A 22,739-nucleotide genomic window follows, 5' to 3' on the forward strand; every position below is an offset into this window, starting at 1 on the left:
AGAATTGCTGGAACTTTTTTCTTTTGGGCTCTTATCAAGAGAGAACTCTTACATTCTAGAGTTAAGCCTATTACCTTTTGGTAGGGTTACCAGACATGTGTTCTTGTTCAAGGACTGGGGGAGTCTGTCCGAGTTTAGCCAGATCTCCTGACTTCCCCACCTGTTTTTCCTGCCCCCTCCCTCCAGTCCCGTACCCTCTCTCCTCTGACCTCCATGCTGCTCCCCCTCATAATCTTTCTATCTCCCGACTCCCTCTCCTCCCTCCTCCCCAGCCATTGTAATTTAATCTTCTGGCAGCTGGTGGCAGCAGCAATGAGGTGAACCTGCTACCACTGACCTGCCCCAAAAGCGCCTCTCTGCAAGTCCCACCTATGCAGGAAGAAGTCTTTGAGAGAGGCAGCTTCTGGGGCAGGCCAGCAGTAGCAGGCTCACCTCACCTGCCCAAAGATTAAATTACAATGGTCGGGGAGGAGGGAGGAGAGGGAGTCGGGAAATAAAGAGATTGTGAGGAGGGAAGCAGCATGGAGGGAGTGAGAGAGCTGGAGTAAGATGGGGAAGTCGGGAGAGCTGGTTAAACCCTGAAGCAGCATTAGAGGAGGGAGGATAGGGGACTGGAGAAACAGCATGGAGGAAGGGAGGGAGGAGCATTATGGAAAGGAGAGAGAGTGTAGGAGAAAACAGCGTGGAGTTGGGTAGTGCTGGATAAGAGGGGAGAGATAGAAACAGTAGGAGAGGAGGTTGTAAGGAAAGAGAGTGACACCTACGGGGGTTGGAAGGAGACAGAGAAAGAAGGAAAGCACAACAGGAAATGGAGGCTTGGAAGGAGAGAGACAGAGAAGCACCCTGTAGAGAGGAGGGTTGGAGGAAGAGAGAGGGAAGCACTAAAAGGATACAGAGGATGGGTAGAGTGTAGGCGGGGCTGTGGGTAGAGTATAGGCAGGGCTATGGGTAGAGTGGGCAGGGCTGTGGGTGGAGTGTAGGCGGGGTCATGTTTCCTCTTTTTTTGTTGTTTTTTTGTCTTCACAAATATGGTAACTTTACTTTTGGGGAGACCTGTCTCTTCCAGGTTATAATATGACAGTTTTAGCAGTTCAGTGCTTCTGTTGCTTCTAAAATTGATTTCCACTTGTCTTGCCCATTGTTTTCTTTCATTGATACAGAAGGATGGACTACAAGAGTTATTCTGTAGTACAAATTAATGATTGTCATCATAGACATGGTGTTCAGTTTCACTTCTCTTAGAATTTTGGAGCTACTGCTCTAGCAAGTGTGGTTTTGTTGTGCGAGAACGTCCAAAAGGGGGGGTCTGATTGATTTAGATGGGCTGACCACTTAGGGGGCATTTTTGAAAGGATATCCGAGTCATAATTGGAACAGCCTGCTTATAATTTTCAGGGGGAGCAGTAACAACAAAGAGGAAATAGCAGGCTACCTTCCCACCTTGAAAAAAACAGGGTGAACAAAGGAAAATTCACAGAAAGTTGAGTTTATGAGAAATAAAACACAGAAACTAGCTCATATATTGTAATTGTAACACCATATATCATATATTGTGTGTTACTGCAGCACTTGTAAACCTCTCTGAATTGACTCTCAGTTATTAGTAGCAGTATAGAAGCTTACAATAAACAATAACATCCAAAAAAAATCCATCTCGCAGCCATTTTTGAATAGGGCTTTCAAATTATGAATACCAAAAATCCAGCGACAAACTTCTTCCAGCACATCTGGAGAGAGTTAGTGGAACTGCCCCTCCCATTGGAAAGCAGGCAAGACATCTGAGCAGCCCCTCGCCCACAAAGGGCAGCTCCAATCCATTGCCATTAGGAGCTTCCCCACTGGGACCCAGCATCAGTAGAGGAGGGGAGTGAGTTGGGCCAGCGTGAGAGAGTCACTCTGACCCCAACGCTCCTGCTACATGGGAACCTGAAGGCACCAAACCTAAATACAGGGCAGCTACATTGCCACTAGGAGCTGCCCCAATAGTATCCAGTATCGACAGAGGAGGGGAGTGATCTGGACTGGCATGGTAGAGTTGTGCCACCCCCCAATGCTCCTGCTACATGTCCATGGCACAAGCCAAAGGTGCGCTGCTTAGCATGCTTCTTTGCACAGTTCACAAAAACACTGAAATCCAAACTCAGAACAAGGGCTGCATTACCCTCACATCCACTGGCCATTGAAGTCCCAAACCATTGTAGTGGCCTGAAAAGCATCAGAGGAGCAAAGAGTCAGGACTAGTATTGGAGAATTGCTCTGTCCCCAATGCCGATGTCACTCAAGACACCCGCTTAGATACAGTTATAGCAATTAATCACACCTACAGGCTATAGAGAACCAACTTCTGAGTGTGAGCCAACTCATCTACAATTAAAGCGACTTACCTAACTTACCTGCTATAGGGCAGTAATCTCTGAATGAGAGTTTACTCAAACACATCTACAGCACCCACCCAATTTATCTTCTACAGTGAACTAACAAAAATGAGTTGGTATCTCATAACAATTCTCTGCCTGCTGATCAGTACCAGACAAATAAGCCCTCTCAACAGTGGACCAGATAACCCCTCAGAACATACAGTCCCATCATGGAGTCACCCTATGATAAACTACACCACCATGCAGTGGGTAATCCCAGCGTTGGCAGCTTTCATACTGGAGCAGGGTATTGGCATCCGTCGGTTTCTTATAAACTTTTGTGATGAATCCATCACTCATTTGAATTACCCAAAAGTCTAAAAAAATTTAATTTCATATTTTGAAGTATGTAGAGTAAATTGAATGTTAGACATTCAAATGGTTCGACCAGTTAAAAATTGATTTAACTGTTCATCACTCCCTTTCCATAAAACAAAAATGGACACTAAACAATGAAGGAGATTTTTATGATTCGTGATAGCTCATATATAAGAAACTGAGCAAGAAAAATTTCTAAATTCTGGGAGCACTTGAAGTCTTTTCCTCCTTTTAATTACCAAGCTATTGATTAAATCAGTAAGTGAATATAGCTCTATTAAATATCTGGTAAACATTTTAAGGACATTAACACAATATAAAGGATGAGATACTGGTGTGAATTTACAGGGAGAGAAACTTTGGGGTGTTCGTGTCCCGTAATCCCAAGGAAATGAAACAGTATGATGGAATAACCAAAGCTGTTGGAATTCTAAAGCTCACAGGGAAAAGTTGATAGAGATAGCCAAACACCTCAAAGTTTGCAAATAATGTACCAGAAGTGGACACTTTTCAGAGAAAAACAATGCTGTAGAACAAGAGGTTTGAAGACAGCAGACTTCGGAGGAACATCAGAAAATATTTATTTTTATGGAAAAGGTAGCGAGTGCATGGGAAATGTTAGAAACAAAAATTGTAACTAGAGATTCCTAGTTGAGAAGAGGTGAGGGGAAAGCCAGAGATCAATTGAGGTTTATGGTAATCTACTAAGAATTAAACTGGACAAAATAGATAGGCCTTAGAGTCCTTATGTGCTGTCATATTCTATGTTTCTGTGTATTGCTGGATATTAGTTGACTGTGGGTGTCGAGCATTTACGTTATCTTCTAATTCACCCTTCTTATATTTTACAGACAATTCTTCAAAGCCAAAGTCTTTGCCAAACTTCTTTACAATGACATGTATGGAAGGATATCCATCATGCAGTTCTTCAATTATGTGATGAGGAAAGGTGGGTTTGGCTTTCTTTCCAAGTCTATATTTCTGTCATATTGCATTTCAAGTCCAAAAGGAGAGGCAAGGTCTTACTTTCTTTCACTGATTATATGTGTGTAAGACCTAAAGTTCAGACTGAATAATTTATTAAAAAGACATAAAACCTGACATAGCCATGTTTCAGGGGTTATATACAATGCCAGTAGTGTCTAAAAAAACAAGAAAATATTTACATGTTATATTAACAAGAGAGATGCATGTTTACTCATAAACATATTACATTAAAATAGTGAGAGGCATATGATCATATTTATAAAAAAAAGAAAAAAATGCATATTTATGAAAATGAGATTCAGAAGCATATCTTAAAAAATAAGTCACATACTCACTTTAGTACACATATTCACATATATAAATAATGATTAGTGATTACTACATGTCTTTTATTAATGTAATGTGTATGGTATTTTCTTGTTCTGTAGACAACTACCATCATTGCATATAATCTCTGAAGCAGGCTTTTGTCAAAACATGGCTGTTTAAGGTTTTAGGTCTTTTTAATTAATTATTCAGTTTGAACCTTAGGACTTACTACTTTGATTCTGCATTTCTAGGTTACATTCTGGAAATGTTCTGCAGAAACCCTTCTGAGACAGGGCAGATTTCAGAAGGTCCTTTTTTTCTTGAAGTACGAAATTTCATGACCTTAAAAGCTGCTGCTGTGGCTTTTTGTAATCTGAGACTGTCAGTAAGGCATGTAACCTCTGAGTGGTGAGAGCGCATCTAGGGCTAGATTCATTAAGGGCATGGATCGGATCAGATCTGTGTCCGGGGGGCTGATTCACGAATCGCCCTCATGCAAATGAGGGTGATCGGAATCACACCCCCAACCAACTGAATCAGATCGCTGAATAGCGATATTTGAGCATACACGGACCATCTGTAGATGGTCTGCGCATACACTGGCCCTCCGTGGTCGGCAGAGCAGGAAATTTCTTTTTTTTTTTCTTCCCAAGCCTGTGGTTTTAACCCGCTTTAAGCTTGCAGGTTAAAACCATGGGCTTGCACTGCAGGGAAGGGCAGGAGAATCGGGGGGGCAGGAGAGATTCAGGGGGAGAGCCAGGGCGGCGGGAGAGATTCGGGGTGAGAGCAGGAGATGGGGGCAGGCAGGTGATGGGGATGAGAGCAGGAGTTAGGGACAGAGAACAGGGCGGCAGAAGGCAGGGCAGTCGGAAAGAACCTGAGCGACTGGTCCTCAGCAGTCGCTTATTTTTGGATCAATCAGCCCAGTCGGTGTCCCTCTTTTTATTTTTTTTTTTTTTGTGAATTATTGCCTACCTGCATTTGAATGCCATTCCCCCTCATTTGCATGCGCAGATTGGAGGATGATTGGGACAGAGGTTAGTGAATCGGGTCAGAGGGAAATCGGGTCGCTAAGTGGTTGGAAGTTGATCGGTGGGCTTAGTGAATTTAGCCCCTAGAGTTGGTTCAATCACACCTTTATATCTGATACTAGTGTTTAAGCCCGTTACATTAAAGGATGCTAGAGTAGATGTCTTATCTGTCTTTCTTTTTTTCTGTCTCTCTCCCTGCCCAGACCCTCACTGAAGCCGCTTTCCAGCTGTGCCAGCTAAGGGATCCCTTGCCCTTTCCTCAATCCAGCTATGGTCAGCTGCCTGCACACACCTGCCCAGCTACACAACGGGCAAACGTGTCCTGTCTCCCCTTCGAACCCCGTTCGCTCACCCTTGGTGCTGGATCGCCATCTGATGTTTAAACCATTACATTAACAGGTGCTAGAATAGATGTCTGTCAGCCTTTCTTTCTTTCTTTTTCTCTCCTCCCTGCCCCATCTATCTTTTTTATTTCTTTCTCTCTCTCAGACCTCACTGAAGCTGCCTTCCAGCTGTGCCAGCTAAGGGATCCCTTGCCCTTTCCTCAATCCAGCTGTGGTTGCACTTCTCCTCACCAACCCAGGCCCCAACCCAGTAGCAGTGGCTCCAGTGGTTATCCCATGTCTCTCTCCTCACCAACCCAGTAGAAGTGGCAGCAATCCTGACTTGCCAACCCCCCATTCCTTACCCAAAGCTGCAGTGGCTGCGCTGTAAACAGGCTATTCGCGGCCAGCCCCGACAGGGCCTTTCTTCTACCGCATTCGAAGTGATGTGGCAGAGGAAAGGACTGCTGCCACTGCGCTGCCACTTCCTTAGTCGGTGGTTCCTCCCTGCTCGGCGGCTTCCTTTACGGAGTCGGCACCGTGGTGTTTGCCAGTTGCCACTTCAAGCTCCGTGCCTCCACATGCACAGTAGAAGGAGCCAGAAAACCGCCGCACACAAAACACCACAGGCTCCTTCTACTGCTCATGCAGGGCTACAGATCATGGAGGTAGGAGTGCGCATGCGCACTTAGGGTTTTATTATTAGTGATTATAGGTCTGAAAAAAAGAAAACCAGATCTCCACAGGAACAACCAAAGAAATAAGTTAAAACATTGTTTTCTTCACTTCCCCATTTGAAGTACTGTTTGAGACTCCACTTCTTGTGTTTCTCTCGTCACTTACCATTGGCCCTGCACAAAATTACCTAATCTAAGAAACAATGTAGGATGGAATGTTGAGGACATTTCCAGTGCCTTATACTCAGGTACAATTAGCTGCCATTAAGGAGTATTGTTTTTATGTTTTTGGATCAGACTTCTGCTATTGCCTATTAATTATTTTCCAATGCTCTGCACTTCAACTGCTGCTGGGTGCAGTGAGCATTGTGGCTCTGTTAGTGAAATCATCGAGTGGTGCCTCCTTATTACATTTAGGATGTCATTAAGACACTATGTCAATGAAGGAGCAGTACAAAGGAGCATGCCTCTTTATGTTCACATTTGTGTCTTTATTTTCTTTTGGTAGAGAGCATGTGATGGTGTGTGTGCACTTTGTTCAATACTACATTTCTTATTGACAGTCTGTAAAACTGTTTACTGAACATAGTTTGCTCTGGTATTGTTTGGTCTAAATCAGCCGGTCCGCAGAAATTTCTTGCCGGTCCACAGGGCTGGCACGTGCATCAGGCCCGAGACAGTGTTCTTCAACTGCCGGTCCGTGGTGCAATCGATGTGGCCTTATCTTCGGGCCAGCTCCCTCTTTCTCACTGCCGTAGCACACAAAGCTGCGGGCAGCGGTTCCTATGCGCTTCCTGCACCTGAACCGGAAGCCTTCTCTCTGACATCGCAGCATCACTGGGAATGCTTCCGGATGAGGCGCAGGACATGCGAGGAGCCGCTGCCTGCGTCAGTGAGGAAAAGGGAGCCAGCCCAAAGATAACACCGGGGGCGGCATAAAACGGCCAGGCGGGAGCAGGCAACTAATTGAAGCACAGCATGAAGGGAGGGAGACAACAAAGGTAAGGGGAATGATTTTATTTTTGAATTTAGTGATTCAATTGTATTAATTTTGAGAATTTACATCTGCTGTCTGTATTTTGCACTGTTCAGGAAGAAATGCATTTGTTTCTTTTTCTCTGGGGTTGTACAGCATATAGAGTCTTGAATCTTAGGGTTTTGTTTGTACATATTAGTACTTTTAGTTTTTGGTCCCGTATATGCAAAGGGGTTATCTGTGTTCTGGTAGGAATGAATGTTGAGAAACATACAGTGTGCTTTATGTAGTTTAATTTTGTGGTTAACCATTATGTGATAAGATTATATTATGTGTGTATATATGAAAAATGAATGGAAAAAATAGGGTTACAATTAGTACTATTATGGGGGTGGGGTCTAGGGCGGTGATTGGGCGAAGATGGGCGGAATCTGGCCCATGACTTAGCCCAGTGTTCTTCAACCACTGTCCACGGACCGGTATGGGCCAGTGCCAGTCTGCAAAATAATTATTTTATTTCCGCCAGTCCATAGGTGTAAAAAGGTTGAATAACACTGGTCTAAATATGGATAGGCTACATACCCCTCGGCTCTTATTTCTATCTCAGAGGAGATCAAGGAAAAGAAATCTAACACAAGTGTAGTTAAATATTCAAGGCCTTGGGAGAGTTTTTGCCCTCTTACTAACTTGGTAATGGGACAACCAAAAAGTCTACCCGAATTACAAGTGACTGGCCATTTTATTGGGATAATAACATCATCAATTAATTCATTATAAAAAATACGTAGTTGGTACATCTTCCAATTACAAATTGCATAATTCGGAAATATTCTATTGAATCCAATCAAGTCGCATGGTTTCTGGTAATTTCCCTTAGCAACTATAATGACAACTCATCACATGCTATTAAATCACAGGACATCCCTATGTCCTACTGGTAAACAGCTAATTCTCGCCTCCTGAAGCAGTTGTCAAGGGAACAGTACAAATATGTCAGTGTGACCCTTAGCTTATTTTCAGGGAACAGTTATGTTATGGCTTCAGCATCCTGTTCAAGACATGAAACCAAAATATTTCTATCTCTGGTAACAAACAATATGTACGCTGCGTGCTATCCATACTATGCTGTGTCACAAGTCTCTGAAGCATTTCTATTATTCAGCTACATCTTTATCTATCGCCTTTTAAGATCTTAATTAAAATTGTATGTACTACATATTGGATATGGGCCTCCCCTTATATCCTGCTTAATACAGTTAGCACAAGCAGTATCTTTCTGGCAAAGATAAAGTTCAAGGCGCTACAAGTGCTCATGAATTCTGCAGCACGATTGATTGTAGGTGTGTTTTGAAGGGCCCACATTACACCAATCTTGAAGCAGCTACATTAGCTTTCAATGCAGCAAAGGGTGCAATTCAAAGTTCTGTCTGTTGTACATCAGACCCTATATCATAGGGCCCCAGAGTGGTTTTGGGACATGTTGAAACAGTACTATCCGACCAGACAGTTAAGGTCAGTAAAAGCAGTGAGACTGACCACCTGCAAGAGTAAATACTACATCACATGTGCATATAGGGTTATCTGTTTTCCGTTATGGGTGTCATGCTTTGGAATGGTTTGAGTGGGCAAATGTGTTTGTGTAAGCCCAGGGATGTTTAAAAAAAAAAAAAAAAAGTTGAAGACATTTTTGTATGTGTTAGGTTTTATGTGAAGCTGGGGAGTTAATGCATTAGGTTTTGGAAAAGTTGCTTGCTTGATGTACGTTTTATATTTTGTATGTCGATTGTACACTGCTTTGGTTTAAAGCGGTATATAAGTTTTTAAATAAATACTTTAAAAAAAAAAAAAAATTATCCGTAGCATGATTTATGACCTGTGAGTTAAAGCCTTAAATTTTACCTCAGCCTGTTTTCTTGTTTTACAGTGTGGCTTCACCAGACAAGAATAGGTCTCAGCTTGTATGATGTGGCAGGCCAGGGCTACCTCAGGGAATCGGTGCGTAACAATAATGCATAATAATAAACACTGACTCACTTTTTTTGCAAGATTTATAAGAAGCTTAAGCTTTTAACCTGTCAAATGACTGAACAATAAACCATGGACTGTGTCAAGGAGGTTGTTTTCTTTGTGTGTCTAAATGAAAATCAAAACTGTTATGAAGTACTTGTGATGCTTTTATATACAAGTAGTACAGGAACAATTTTCAAATAGCCTGCACAGTTACAAATTATGTGAGAGCTTCTAGGAGGTAATTTTATAAAAGATTGTTCGTATCTAAAATTACTTCACATGTAAAAGTATACATAGTATATACTCAAGGAAGAAGTTGTGATATAGATGTATATTTTATAAAATTCAAATATAGGCACATGATTGTCCAGCCCGCTTCACTGTAACATGTTGATATTGTGTTTCTTACCAATTGTACTCTGTAATCACTGTCTGTTCAGTGACATCTTCCCTATTTGTACTCTGTAATTCGCTGATTGTCCAGCTGTCTTCACTATAAACCACCTTGAAGTCGCAAGATTGTGGCGGTATAGAAAAAATAAAGTTGTTATTATTATTATTATTATTACTTTCTCTGTGGACAATCAGGTCTGTGAACCTTCATGTATGGGTGATATTACTGGTGGAGCTCAACGTGAGAACCAATACCCCAGCAACATTCTCAGGAAGCCTTTAGGCTGTCTCACTGTGCATGCATGCCCATTCCTGCCTTCTGCTGTCTTGCAGGACCTCTTCAGTCTTAACTTTTCTGCAAAGCCAATCAGACCTGCATCAGGTTGGCAAATGTGATCGTCGCTAAAGCTGTCAAAATAGGTTTTGCTTTGATTGCTGGCTTTAGTGCATCTGGACCTGTGTGTTTTGACTATTTTCTTCCTGTGTGATAATGCAGCTGGTGTAAATTACGTCCCTGTTGCTATAAAACACACTGGCATAGATGAATCTGATCCGCTTTGCTTTTCCCAGCCCATATGAAGTGATATCATTTGTTTCCCAGGCCCTCTAGAATTCAGACACAGTCTCTGTCTCCACCACCTCTTTCAGGAGACTGTTCCATGCATATTCCACCCTTTTCTGTAAAAAAGTATTTCCTTAGATTACACTGCTGTGCCTATCACCTCTTAACTTCATCCTATGCCCTCTCATTGCAGAGTTTCCTTCCAAATGAAAGAGACTCGACTCATGTGCAGTTACATTACATATGTATTTAAACATCACTATCATATCTCCCCTCTCACGCCACCTTTCCTCCTTATGATGAAGACCACATACCATTTTAGTAGCCTTCCTCTGGACCGACTCCATCCTTTTCATATCGTTTTGAAGGTGCGGCCTCCAGAATTGTACCCAAAATTCTAAATGAGGTCTCACCAAAGTCTTATACAGGAGCATCAATAACTCCTTTTTCCTACTGGCCATACCTCTCCCTATGCAACCTATCATCCTTCTAGCTTTCGCCATTGCCTTTTCAACCTGTTTGGCCACCTTAAGATCATCACATACAATCACACCCAAGTCCCGCTGTTCTGTCGTGCACATAAGTTCTTCATCCCCTAAACTGTACTGTTCCCTCAGGTTTTTGCAGCCCAAATGCATGACCTTGCATTTCTTAGCATTAAATTTTAGTTGCCAAATTTCATACCATTCTTCAAGCTTCACCATGTCTTTTTTTCATGTTATTCACACCATCCAGCGTGTCTATTCTATTGCAGATTTTGGTATCATCCGCAAAGAGGCAAATCTTACCTGACAACCCTTCAGGTAAATGGAAAATAAATTCTGTAGAACTACTTTGTCAAACAGAATATCCCATCTGGAATGGTCCATCCAGTCTGCCCAACCCTACCCACTCTTTAAATTACTGACTTAATTTAAATCTTCCTTTTTCTTAGCTATTGCTGGGCCTAAAGCTCTGCCCTGTACTATGCTTAGGTTCCATCTACTGAAGTCTCCATCAAGCTCACTCCAGCCCATCCAAATCATCACAGCCATTGAAGCCCTCCCCAGCCCATCCTCAACCAAATGGCCATATACGGACACAGACCGTGCAAGTCTGCCCAGAACTGGCCTTAATTTTTTCTGATTCGAGATCATCCTGAGCTTTTTTTGAACTCTGTCATTGTTTTCCTGTGCAAAGAGGCAAATCTTACCCAACAACCCTTCAGCAATATCGTCTGTAAAAATGTTAAAAAGAATAGGCCCAAGAACAGAACATTGAGGCACACCACTGGTAACATCCCTTTCCTCAGAGTGATCTCTATTGATCACTACCCTCTATCGCCTTTCACTCAACTAGTTCTTGACCCAACCTGTCACACTTTGGGACCCATCCCGAGGGCACTCAGTTTATTTATTAGATGTTTGTGTGGAACACTGTGAAAGGCTTTGCTAAAGTCTAACTATACCACATCTAGCGCATATCCTCTATCTAATTCTCTGGTCACCCAGTCAAAGAAATTGATCAGATTTGTCTGACAAGACCTACCTCTAGTGAATCCATATTGCCTCTGGTCCTGTAATCCACAGGATTCCAGAAACTTGACCATTCTCTGTTTTAAAAGTGTTTCCATTAATTTGCTTACCACAGAAGTCAGACTTGCCGGCCTATAATTCCCTACTTCTTCCTTCCACTTTTGTGGAGAAGGACCACATCCACCCTTCTCTGGTACCACTCCCGACTCTAGAGACTCATTGAAAAGGTCAGTCAGCGAAGCCATCAGAACTTGCTTCAGCACCCTCGGATGTACACCATCCGGCCCCATCACTTTGTCTACCTTTATTTTAGCTAGTTCCTCATGAACACAACCCTCTGAAAAATTGATCAGGGCCTATTACTGTTCCATCCCTATTCACGTTTGTCTTCTGCCATCCCGCTCCCAGCAGTTCAGCCATGAACACAGAACAGAAATATTTGTTAAGCAATTTGGCCTTTTCTTTATCAGCTTCTACATATTCCTCCCCTTCACCTTTGAGTCTCACAATGCCACTTTTGCACTTCTTCCTATCGCTAATATATCTAAAAAATGTCTTGTCTCCCCATTTTACCATGTCAGCTATTTTTTTTTTTCATAACTTTATTTATGAAATTTTCACAACAGAACATAGTCAAAGGCAATACAAAATGCAACAATCAAAACAATGAGAGATACAGAACTACCTCTCCCTCCCTCCAAATCCCTGATTTCACAAAGCAAAACTAGGTAGAGTGTTGCTTCCATTGGATATATGGGTCTTAAATCTTATGATAAGCTAAGAGTGTATTTTGCTTCAACGCAGTAAGATGGGACATTAATTGTAAATAATCCAAACAAAAGTAAACCTTTTGAAGAGAAGGCACACTAGGGGTATGCCAACACTGCGCCAAAGCAAGTCTGGCAGCTGTAAAAACAAAAGCTGCCAATTTCAGTTCAGGAGTTGACAAACCAGGAACTCCCACATTAAGTAAACAACATTCTAACAACAATGCTTATGAAAGATCTGACCTAAAAAGCAACCCACGCGCTGCCAAAAAGTTCTCACTCCAGGACAGGTCCACCAGATGTGTATAAAATCTCCCCGCTCCCCGCAGTTTTGCCAATAACGATCAGAACCTACATGATAAATGGAAAAAAGATGCTCAGGGGTATAATACCATCTATAATACATTTTAAATCCATTTTCTATATAGTTAAGGGACAATGTAGATTTAAATATCCTTTTAAATATATGGTCCCAACTAGGTAGCCCTCTCCCATCGTGCTTTGTAGAGATCTAGCGGTGATTCTCTTTTTAATAAGGACCGGTATACTCTAGAAACTCCCCCTCTTCCCACTCCTGCCCAAAAAGCCTGTTCAAGCCAAGTCTCCCCAAAAGATAACTCCCCAAAAGCCCGTTGAGTTGGGAAAATACACATATGAGTATAGAGAAAAGAATCTCTATTCTCCAAGCCAAATTCCTCTTGCAATTCTTGAAAGAGACACATCTGCCCATCTTCCCAAAGTTGACCCAAGGTCCGGAGGCCCGCAGGAATCCACTTACTGTGAATCACCCTCTCTCTACCTGGTGAAGTAGCAGGCAACGTCACAATTGCCATTTGAGAGAAAAACATACGTTCCGGGAACCTCCGCCTATAAAGGACATACCATTTCCAAAGAATCACCTGCAGAAAAGGATTAGATGTTTTTAACGCTGCACGCAAATGGTCTCCCAGAACCCAAGGTAACATCCAAAGAGACACCTGGGAGCTAAAACATTGTTCGATATGAATCCACGGGCGGTCTTCATAAGTAAGCCATGTCACTTTATCCTGTAAGAGGGCAGCTTGATAATACAAATGAAAATTGGGAATCCCCATACCCCCTTCCAGGTTAGATCTATATAAAATACTGCGACGAACCTGCGGGGGCTTCTTCGCCAGATATAAGCAAAAACCTTATGAGATAGAAAATGGAAAAAAAACTATCCGTCAAAGCTATAAAAACATACAATAATTTAGGTAGTAACATCATTTTGACAGCCGAAATCTGGCCTATCCAACTAAGGTGCAATCCCTCCTAACGTTCCAAATCAAGAAATAAGACTCGCAAGCGATCAGGGAAATTAAATTTGTATAACTGCTTATAATCTGCTACTAAATTATGTTTGTGCTGAAATTGTTATTGTGGTATACAGTATATGTGATCTTCATCATCAAATCTGCTTTTTTTTTTTAAATTAAATGTAAAAGTGCTTAGTGCTCATAATGTGCTATATGAAATCAACTTATATATGAATGTTTTAAATAGCTTAGTGGCCGTTTTCAATATCAGCTAATTTTTTGCTTGTTGATTATAGGTTTCGAATCTGCATGGCAAGAGACTTATTCAACATGTTTCGCTTCAATGCTTTTTCAAAAATAGTTCCCCCCTTCATGTACCATCCCGACTAAGGGCTCCTTTTATGAAGGTGCATTAGGGCCTTAAAGCGCGGAATAGTGCGCACTAGCCGCTACCGCCTCCTCTTGAGCAGGTGGTAGTTTATCGGGTAGTGCGTGCTAATCCGGTGCGTGCGCTAAAAACGCTAGCGCACCTTTTGTAAAAGGAGCCCTAAATGTTTAAAGTCCAAAAAAACAGGTTGGCTGGTGGTAGGTAATTCTGATGAATCTGCTATAAAAACCATTACTTAAATACTAATCATTTGATATACTCTTTATAAATAGTGCTCACTGTTATCAGCTAAAACTTTCATTGCAAATGATAGCCTGTTCCTCATTCAAGTTTTATTTAAAATTTGATATACACACATTGTTATTATTTCAAAAGCGTATTTCAAATAAAATGTGCTATTAATCTGACATGGAGTTTTATGACTAAGAAGGTTTCTTAGAGAGATGTTTGGTAAGGCAGTGGGGAATAGTGCTGCCCGATTCAGGAAAAAAAATTTTGATTCGATTCAGCCTACTGAATTGATTTTTCAATTAGATTCGATTTTCCTGCCCAATTGGGTGGTTTTTTTTTGGTTTTTTTCAAACATCCTGGTGGGTTTATTTTATAGCTTCTTCACACCCTTTGGCTTCTCCTAACCACACTGGCGCTGTGGTGTAAACAAAATCAACAAACAAAAAAGACTTTTCCTCTCTGTTAAATCCTAGCTCACGTTTGTGGTCTAACAAAAGCTCTGGCAGGATACACGTTTCAATCTGACATATTGTAATCACAAAACAGAAAATAAAATTATTTTTTCTACCTTTTGTTGTCTGGTCATTGTTCAAATCTTGTTGGTTCCAGGCTCTGGTTGTCTTCTGATATCTTACTTGCCAGCATCACTTTTTTTCTTCTTTCTCCATGCTAACCATCCATCTGCCATCTCTGTCCTCCCCTTCCGTTTCCCTTCCCTCCCCTGGAGGTCTGGCATCTTTCTTTTTTTTTCATCTCCATCTACAGATCCACCTTTTCTCAACTACCCTTTCATCCAACATCTCTCCCTTTCTGTAACTTTCATCCCTAAATCCCATTGTCCACCATCTCTCTCCCTCTCCTCTGTTTTTAGACCCCTTATTTCTTCCCCCCAAAGTCCAGCATATGCACGTCTCTTTGAACCCCCCCTCCCTCCCTCCGTGTACTTCTACACCAGGGCCTCCTCCCCTGAACGTCTGCACCCCCCCTGAAGGCCTGCATATTCAATTTATCTAATTTCAGCAGCCTGCCCTGCAGAAGATCGCTGGCTCTAGCGATCTTTGCAAGCTGCCATACGTCGTCCGACTTGTTTTCTCTCTGCCGCGGTCCTGCCCCTCCTGTGACGTCAGAGAAGGGGCAGGACTAGAGAATGACATGGTGACAAAATTCATCACCGTTCCCGTCCCTGCGGATAACCGCGGGAAATAATCCCATGTCATTTTCTAGTGTCTATTTTAACCTCAATCCTTCTACACCAGCATTCTTCAAAGCAAAGCTTGCGGGTCAGTGGTTGAGGCCATTCATACTCTGATTCTTCCCTCTCTCCTTAAAGAATGACATGAAGATCTTTCCTGCGGTTATCCGCAGGGACGGGAACGGTGATGAATTTTGTCACCGTGTCATTCTCTAGGCAGGACCACGGCAGAGAGAAGACAACTCGGACGACATATGGCAGCTTGCAAAGATCGCTAGAGCCAGCGATCTTCTGCAGGGCAGGCTGCTGAAATTAGGTAAATTGATGCGGGGAAGCCGGACACCAGCGGGAAAGCCACTTCCCGACTGATCCTCCCCACTCGCCCTCTAAAGCAGGAGCGGCAGGCCAGCAAGAGGCAGCGCTGCCGCTCCTGTTTTAGTGGCGAGGGGGGAGGGTCAGTCAACAAATCGGGAGGCCGATTTTTTTATTTTTTTTTTTTGTCGTGGTAAATCGATTCAAATTGTGAATCTGGCAGCCCGATTTCTCAGCTTCCCCAGTCCGATTCTAATTTTCCCCAACACCCCTGCCTGATTCTTAGCTTCTCCTGCCCGATTCTCAGCTTCCCCAGCCCCCCTGCCTGATTCTCAGCTCCCCTGCCTGATTCTTAGCTTCCCCAGCCCGATTCTCAGCTTCCCCAGCCTCCCTGCCCGATTCTCAGCTTCCCCAGCCTCCCTGCCCGATTCTCAGCTTCCCCAGCCCCCCTGCCCGATTCTCAGCTTCCCCAGCTCCCCTGCCCGATTCTCAGCTTCCCCAGCCCCCCTGCCTGATTCTTGGCTTCACTTGCCCAATTCTCAGCTTCCCCAGCCCCCCCTGCCCAATTCTCAGCTTTCCCAGCCCCCCCTGCCCAATTCTCAGCTTTCCCAGCCCCCCCTGCCCGATTCTTAGCTTTCCCAGCCTCCCTGCCCGATTCTTAGCTTCCCCAGCCTCCCTGCCCGATTCTCAGCTTCCCCATCCCCCCCTGCCTGATTCTCAAACTTATACTGGGAATCGCGTGGAGGAGAGGAGAAATGTTTTCACATCATGAAGGAGAGAGCCAGCACGACGTCTGCTCGGCACTCCCAAGTCCTTCTGATGTAACTTCCGGTCTCACAAAACCGGAAGTTACTTTAGGTGGGGACAACTCCGGCGGGTGGCAGCGGCAGAGGGAAAGCATGAACACCGTGAATGGGTCTTTAATCGGTGAGTTTGATTTTTTTTTTTTGCCAAACCAAATCGATTCGAATCGTGAATCGGGCAGCACTAGTGGGGAACATGAATATTGTACAGAATGTTGGATTTGTAACAGTTGGCTTTGTTTTATATTGGCAGTCCTTAATAAAAAGTTTATATCTTAATAGATGGGGAAGTGGGTGGACTGGTTATGGGTCGGGGAAGATTTTGGTTTTACGGGTTGGTTGGTGAGGTTCATTGTTTCTCTATTGTCATATAATGTGAAAGTTGGACATCTTTTTTGTAATTCTGGAAAAACTAAATAAAAATTATTTAAATATAAACTGGCTCGGAAATGTAACTGGGATGCTGAAAGGCATTTATAAAAGTTGGGAACAAAGGGATAGATCATACAGAAATGTTTGCCTTTTGATTTCACTAAACATTTCATACTTTTGTTGATCTTTTTTATCAGGATTTAGAGAATTATATTTTGGAACTTATCCCTACGTTGCCACAACTGGATGGTTTGGAAAAATCCTTTTATTCCTTTTATGTCTGCACTGCTGTTAGAAAGTTCTTCTTCTTTCTGGATCCGCTCAGGACAGGTAAAGTATTGCGTTTCATTGTCAGTGTTGGTCCTAACATTGCTCTAGTTGTTTTAAGTAAAATTTAAAATCTCTCCAAAATCTTCCCTGATTATTACTTCCCTAAATAATAATTGTCTCTAATTGCCCAGGTTAGCTCTTTAAGGAAGGAATCCATCCCATTATCCTTTATGAAATACAAAGAATTTAACAAGGGTGTTCTGTGTTTACTAGCATGTTTTGGATGATATTGTTTTCAACTTTCTCCACAATGTGGCCAGATCACAATATGCCAGATTTTTATTCCTAAAATTGAAAATATAGGCTTGCTGAAACCAGTTTAAACTAGATCTACAAGTAGTTTATTATATTTAAACAATATTATATTTTTTGAGGTAAATAATAAGAGTAAAAACAAAAAACATAATAAGAGGATGGGGAGATAGAGATGAGGAAAATGCCAGCCCAGGCCAGTGCCCCGTGACCAATTCCTGTTCCAAAGGCCTGGAGGGGGGAAAAAAATAGACCTTGAGACCTGATTTAAATTTGTCTGAGTTCTGGAACTTCTTACTTTTAGATGTCAAGATCAAAATATTGGGCCAGATAAGAGAATAGAGTGGAGAGTGACTTCCAGCTTAATTCTAGAGCAAGGGTGTCAAAGTCCCTCCTCGAGGGCCACAATCCAGTCGGGTTTTCAGGATTTCCCCAATGAATATGCATGAGATCTATTTGCATGCACTGCTTTCATTGTATGCTAATAGATCTCATGCTTATTCATTGGGGAAATCCTGAAAACACGACTGGATTGCGGCTCTCGAGGAGGGACTTTGACACCCCTGTTCTAGAGGGAGAGGGGAAAGTCAGAGCAGTACTCTAGGATGAACAAAGAGCCCGTGAAGGGTATAAGAAGGAGTAGATCAGACAGGTAAGGAGAGGTACCAGTAGATAGGATGCAATGAGTTAACATGATGCCTTAAATTTAATTCTCAGATTAATATGTGACCAATTCCAGAAGGCTAATAAAGGAATCATGTGGCCTGACTGGTAAGCATTGTGAAGCAGCTTAACTACAATGTTTTGTAGATATTTAAAGATGGAACCTCTTAAGGCTTTTGAGAATGGAATTATAGTAATCCAGTGCTGTTGAGCATCAGGGTATGGATTAGCCTAGGGTTCAACAGATCTCAAGTGTCAGGTTGCAATGGCAACTAGAAAGTTCCACCTGACAGCTCGAAGTTTCATCACCTTTTTATTGCAGCCACTGCACAATGCAGGAACTGCAGGAACTCTCATGTTGGTCTCCAGTTCTCAAATCTTGTAAGACACATGTGAGAGCTCCTGAACCACTTGGCTCAGATTTACTCAGAGCTATGCAATGCAGGGAAGATGAAGTTTCTTCTCTGGCTGCAGCCACGGCAGAGTGACAGACATTCTTGCTCCACAAATAGCAGGGTATGTATTAGTAGAGGATCCGGTGGAGAAAGATGATACTGACTGGCTTGTTAGGGATAGGGACTGGAGAGTTGGCTGACTGTCTTGCTGCAGCAGGAATAGAGGATGGGGAGATGACTTGATTTTAAGGAAGGAGGAAGAATGGTGGAATAGGAGAAGAAGACCAATGGGAAATAGCCCCACACCTCTATACTGCCATCAAGCCTGATGATCAGAATAAGAAACCTACTTTGAAAGGTCATGTTTGGCTTTCACCATACAAAATGTTTGTTGTTGCCAAAATATTCAATTTCTGACTTATCTGCCTAGATTCAGAAGAATGCTCTTTTGGTTAACAGTAATATTCCTTTCAGAGAACAGTGATTTCTTCCTCTCTCTCCTCCCATGAACACCATTCCCATTCAGATCTGTCAAAATGGTTGAGATATGAACCTCATATCACTTGATTTTCTGGTTGTTGTTGGGATAATATTGTCAGGATGACCGCTTGTCAGTAGTCATTGTAATCATCATCATTTTGCATTTGTAGACTCCTTGAGAGGGATGGATGGAACACTGGATATTTTAGAAATGATTTGGTAACCCTGTCCAGTTAGATGAGCATTAACTATTCTTTTATATGGGTCTTCTGAAATTTCTCTTGATTCTGAATTGATGAATTTCCAATAACTTTTAAGATAAAAACCAAACTCAAAACCTTCCAGATCTTTATATTTTTTTATCTGTCCTGGTACTGAACTGCACTCTCAACCCCTAAGAGCGAAGACCTCCCTGCAGTGGCAGTACTATCTCTAGGCTGGAGTGTGGAAGAAACTCTTGTATTCTCTGTGGCTCTTTAGCCAGCCTATAATTGTTGTCCCGAGAACTGGAACAAGTTTTTCTTGGGGACAACTTGAGAAAGTGAAGAGAGAATGTACAGTGTAAAAATGACAGTAGTAAATATTTTTGTATTGGTTGTCATTAGAGCTACCAATTTATTTTTCAGATTTTTTTTTTGCTATGTAATAAATGGTGAATGTTATATTCTCTCTGGTTTACAGGAAAGATAAAAATTCAGGATATTTTAGCATGCAGTTTCCTGGATGATTTATTAGAGGTAAGGATCAGCAAGCATATTGTAGATTTTAGGTTTTACATTTTGTGTTAAACTGTTTTAACTGGTTGTTGGGGTTTGTTTTTTGTTGTTTTTTTTAGCTTAGGGATGAAGAACTTTCTAAAGAGAGTCAAGAATCAAACTGGTTCTCTGCTCCATCTGCACTGAGGGTTTATGGTATGTTAGCAGTGTTACCAAGTCTTGCTTTTATATCACAGTTGGAATGAAATTTTGAATCCCAATTATTGTGATCCAATAATCTGCCTGTTTCAGCTCCAGTTGGTGGAATGACCCATAAGCAAAGGAGTTGGATGTGTTTATCATATAATCTCTTATAAGTACTTTATATTGGAATTGTGAGCCTTTTTGAATTTAGGCTAGAATTCTATAAATGATGCTCATAAATGTGCATATAGAAACTGTCAAATAAACCACTTCAATGAAGAGGTCTATACCAACTGTTGTTAATCGTATTTTTTTATAAACGTATTTTTCAAACATGATTACTATATAGTTACTAAGTAATTACTATGCAGGAAAGGCCTCAGAATCAAGGAGTACTACGCTTTATTGTCATATCGACTTGCACTGTCAGTGTAGACGCTATGGGGATCATAATCGAAAGAGAAAAACGTCCAAAAACCAGCCTAAGCTGGCACTTGGACGAACATTTCTCAAAAACGTTCAAGTGCCGATAATAAAAATGGGTTTTGGACGTATTTCTAAACGACTAGGCCTTCATAGTGCTGCTCAACATCCAAAGCTAAACGGGGCGTTTCGGGAGGCATGTCGAGGGCGGGAGTTGGGCAGGACATGGGCCGGCTTAGACTTAGTTGTACTGCATGTATAACCCAAAGTTTAACAACAGAGCCTAGAAGGAATTTTGACGTGACTTAGACCATGTAAAACATGGTCTAAGTCATAAAATTCCACCTAAACTCACCAGATAAGCACAGAAAATACATAACAGAGACCCCCCCACACACTACCCCAGTGATCACTAACCCCTATAAAAATTGTATTCACAACTTTAAATTTGAGCCTCCAGACCATCATCACCTAGCCGCCTGGCATAGGAAAGCCTAGTCGTCCAGCCTAGAAGCAGCTTAAGTTGTCTTGGGGGTGGGTTAGGGACCCATAGAGAGGAGGACCCATGCCCATAAGCCCCTGTAATCACTGCATTGATACATAAACATGTGCACTGCCCTATACACCCCCTAAACCCTTTTGTATTGGCATATAAGTGGCTCCTGCAGCCATAAGGGCTATTGGGGTGGTAGATAAGTGGGTCTAGGGGATTCTGGAGGTGGTTTGGGGGGCTCACTCAATAACAATGAAGATGAAAGTAAGATCATTCAAATCTTGATAAAGCAAAACTCCACCTCACTCTATGAGAAAAGGAAAAAAAAAATTTTCTTTTTTCTTTCTTTAACACTTGCTGGGATCCATCATCTTCCAATCTTTCCAGAAGTAAGACAAACCAGCATCAGCTGATAATTCAATCATTTATTTATCCTTAATGGAGAATTACTGAGCATATCCCGACGGGACCCGTTTCGCCCTAACCGGGCTTTCTCAAGGGTTCACAGTAGGCGCTGTTTTTTCAGCGTCCTCACATTTCAGGAACTACCCAGAGCAGATTGAGTTCCTGAGTTTTGCTTTATCATGGTTTGGGGGGCTCACCATAACCTATAAGGGAGCTGTAGGGAGGAGAAGCCATGGCATCCTTTTTGTGAAGTTCACAGCAGTGCCCTGTATGGTACCCCACTATTTAGGTGGCATGTCTGGGTGTGCAGTCCATCACTTTGCAGACCCCTCCCATGTCAAACAGGGCTTGTTCTAGGCGTTTTGGACTTAGATGGAAAGTTGGACGGAAATGTGGTATAAAGATGGACGATTTAGCAGCTTGGACGATCAGATCGGCAGGACGTATAATTAGACGATTTTTGAAAGTTAAAAAAAGTTAGACGTATCTTTCGAAAATGTGTCTTAGGCTCTTTTTAACTTTGGACAACTTGCGAGATGGACGTAAACGGATTTAGACGTCCCTTTCGATTATGCCACTCCACGCATATAGTTACTCCATACTTCAATCACTGGCCAAAAAACCTGCTCATTATGTTCTTACTATTTAATTCTTTTATCCTGTCATTTTTATACTTTTCTAGATATTAACTTGTGACTATTAGCTATCTGGGCCAGGGTCGGGATTACCGTATTTTCACGCATATAACGCGCGCGTTATACACGATTTTACAAACCGAGTATAACCATGCGCGTTATATTCGTGAGCGCGTTATCCCCTTTTTTTTTTACATAGTTCCCCCCCGACGTCTGATTCACCCTGCAGGACCGCTCGCACTCCCACCCCGAAGGACACCCCCACCCCGAAGGACCGCTCGCACCCCCACAGCCTCCCCCCCCATCATGTAGAAGCTGGCTACCGTTGCCCTGCTGCTTCCTCTGCCGGCGGTCCTGCCCCTTCTCTGAGCCCTGCGTCTACGCTGCTTCCTCTTCCGGCGGTCCCGCCCTTTCTCTGACGACAGAGAAAGAGTGGGACCGCCGGAAGAGGAAGCAGCGTAGACGCAGGGCTTAGAGAAGGGGCAGGACCGCCGGCAGAGGAAGCAGCAGGACGACGGTAGGCAGCTTCTACATGATGGGGGGGGGAGGCTGTTGGGGTGCGAGCGGTCCTTCGGGGTGGGGGTGCGAGCGGTCCTGCGGGGGGGTGAATCGGACATCGGGTGGGGGGGCATCAGGCTATCAGGCTGGGGACAGGACTTCAAGGGGGGACAGGACTTCAAGGGGGAGAGGAGGCGGGCTAAAGGAGAGTCGGGCTGGCCAGAGGAGAGTCGGGGCAGGCGAAAGGAGAGTCGGGGCGGTATATGGGTGTGCGCGGTATATAAAAATTTCTTTACATAAATTACAGTTTCCCGTGCGCTATACCCGTGTGCGCGTTTTACACGGGTGCGCGGTATATGAGTGAAAATATGGTATTCCACGTCCCGGAACCAAAGCCAAGGCTGGCG

General features: G+C 42.8%; 1 protein-coding gene across 3 annotated transcripts in view; it reads left to right on the plus strand.

Moving 5' to 3' along the window:
- The window catches only part of PPP2R3C (protein phosphatase 2 regulatory subunit B''gamma), a 109,044-nt gene that overhangs the window by 33,626 nt on the left and 52,679 nt on the right, over window positions 1-22,739 (plus strand). For all 3 annotated transcript variants that reach the window (XM_033952473.1, XM_033952472.1, XM_033952474.1), the window contains exons 5-9: window positions 3,587-3,684; window positions 8,963-9,033; window positions 17,057-17,189; window positions 19,661-19,716; window positions 19,815-19,890. In XM_033952473.1, the coding sequence (XP_033808364.1) occupies window positions 3,587-3,684; window positions 8,963-9,033; window positions 17,057-17,189; window positions 19,661-19,716; window positions 19,815-19,890 (434 nt within the window). The remainder of the gene's footprint in view (window positions 1-3,586; window positions 3,685-8,962; window positions 9,034-17,056; window positions 17,190-19,660; window positions 19,717-19,814; window positions 19,891-22,739) is intronic.

This window comes from Geotrypetes seraphini, chromosome 7 (genome assembly GCF_902459505.1).
Source record: "Geotrypetes seraphini chromosome 7, aGeoSer1.1, whole genome shotgun sequence".
Classification (NCBI taxonomy): domain Eukaryota; kingdom Metazoa; phylum Chordata; class Amphibia; order Gymnophiona; family Dermophiidae; genus Geotrypetes; species Geotrypetes seraphini.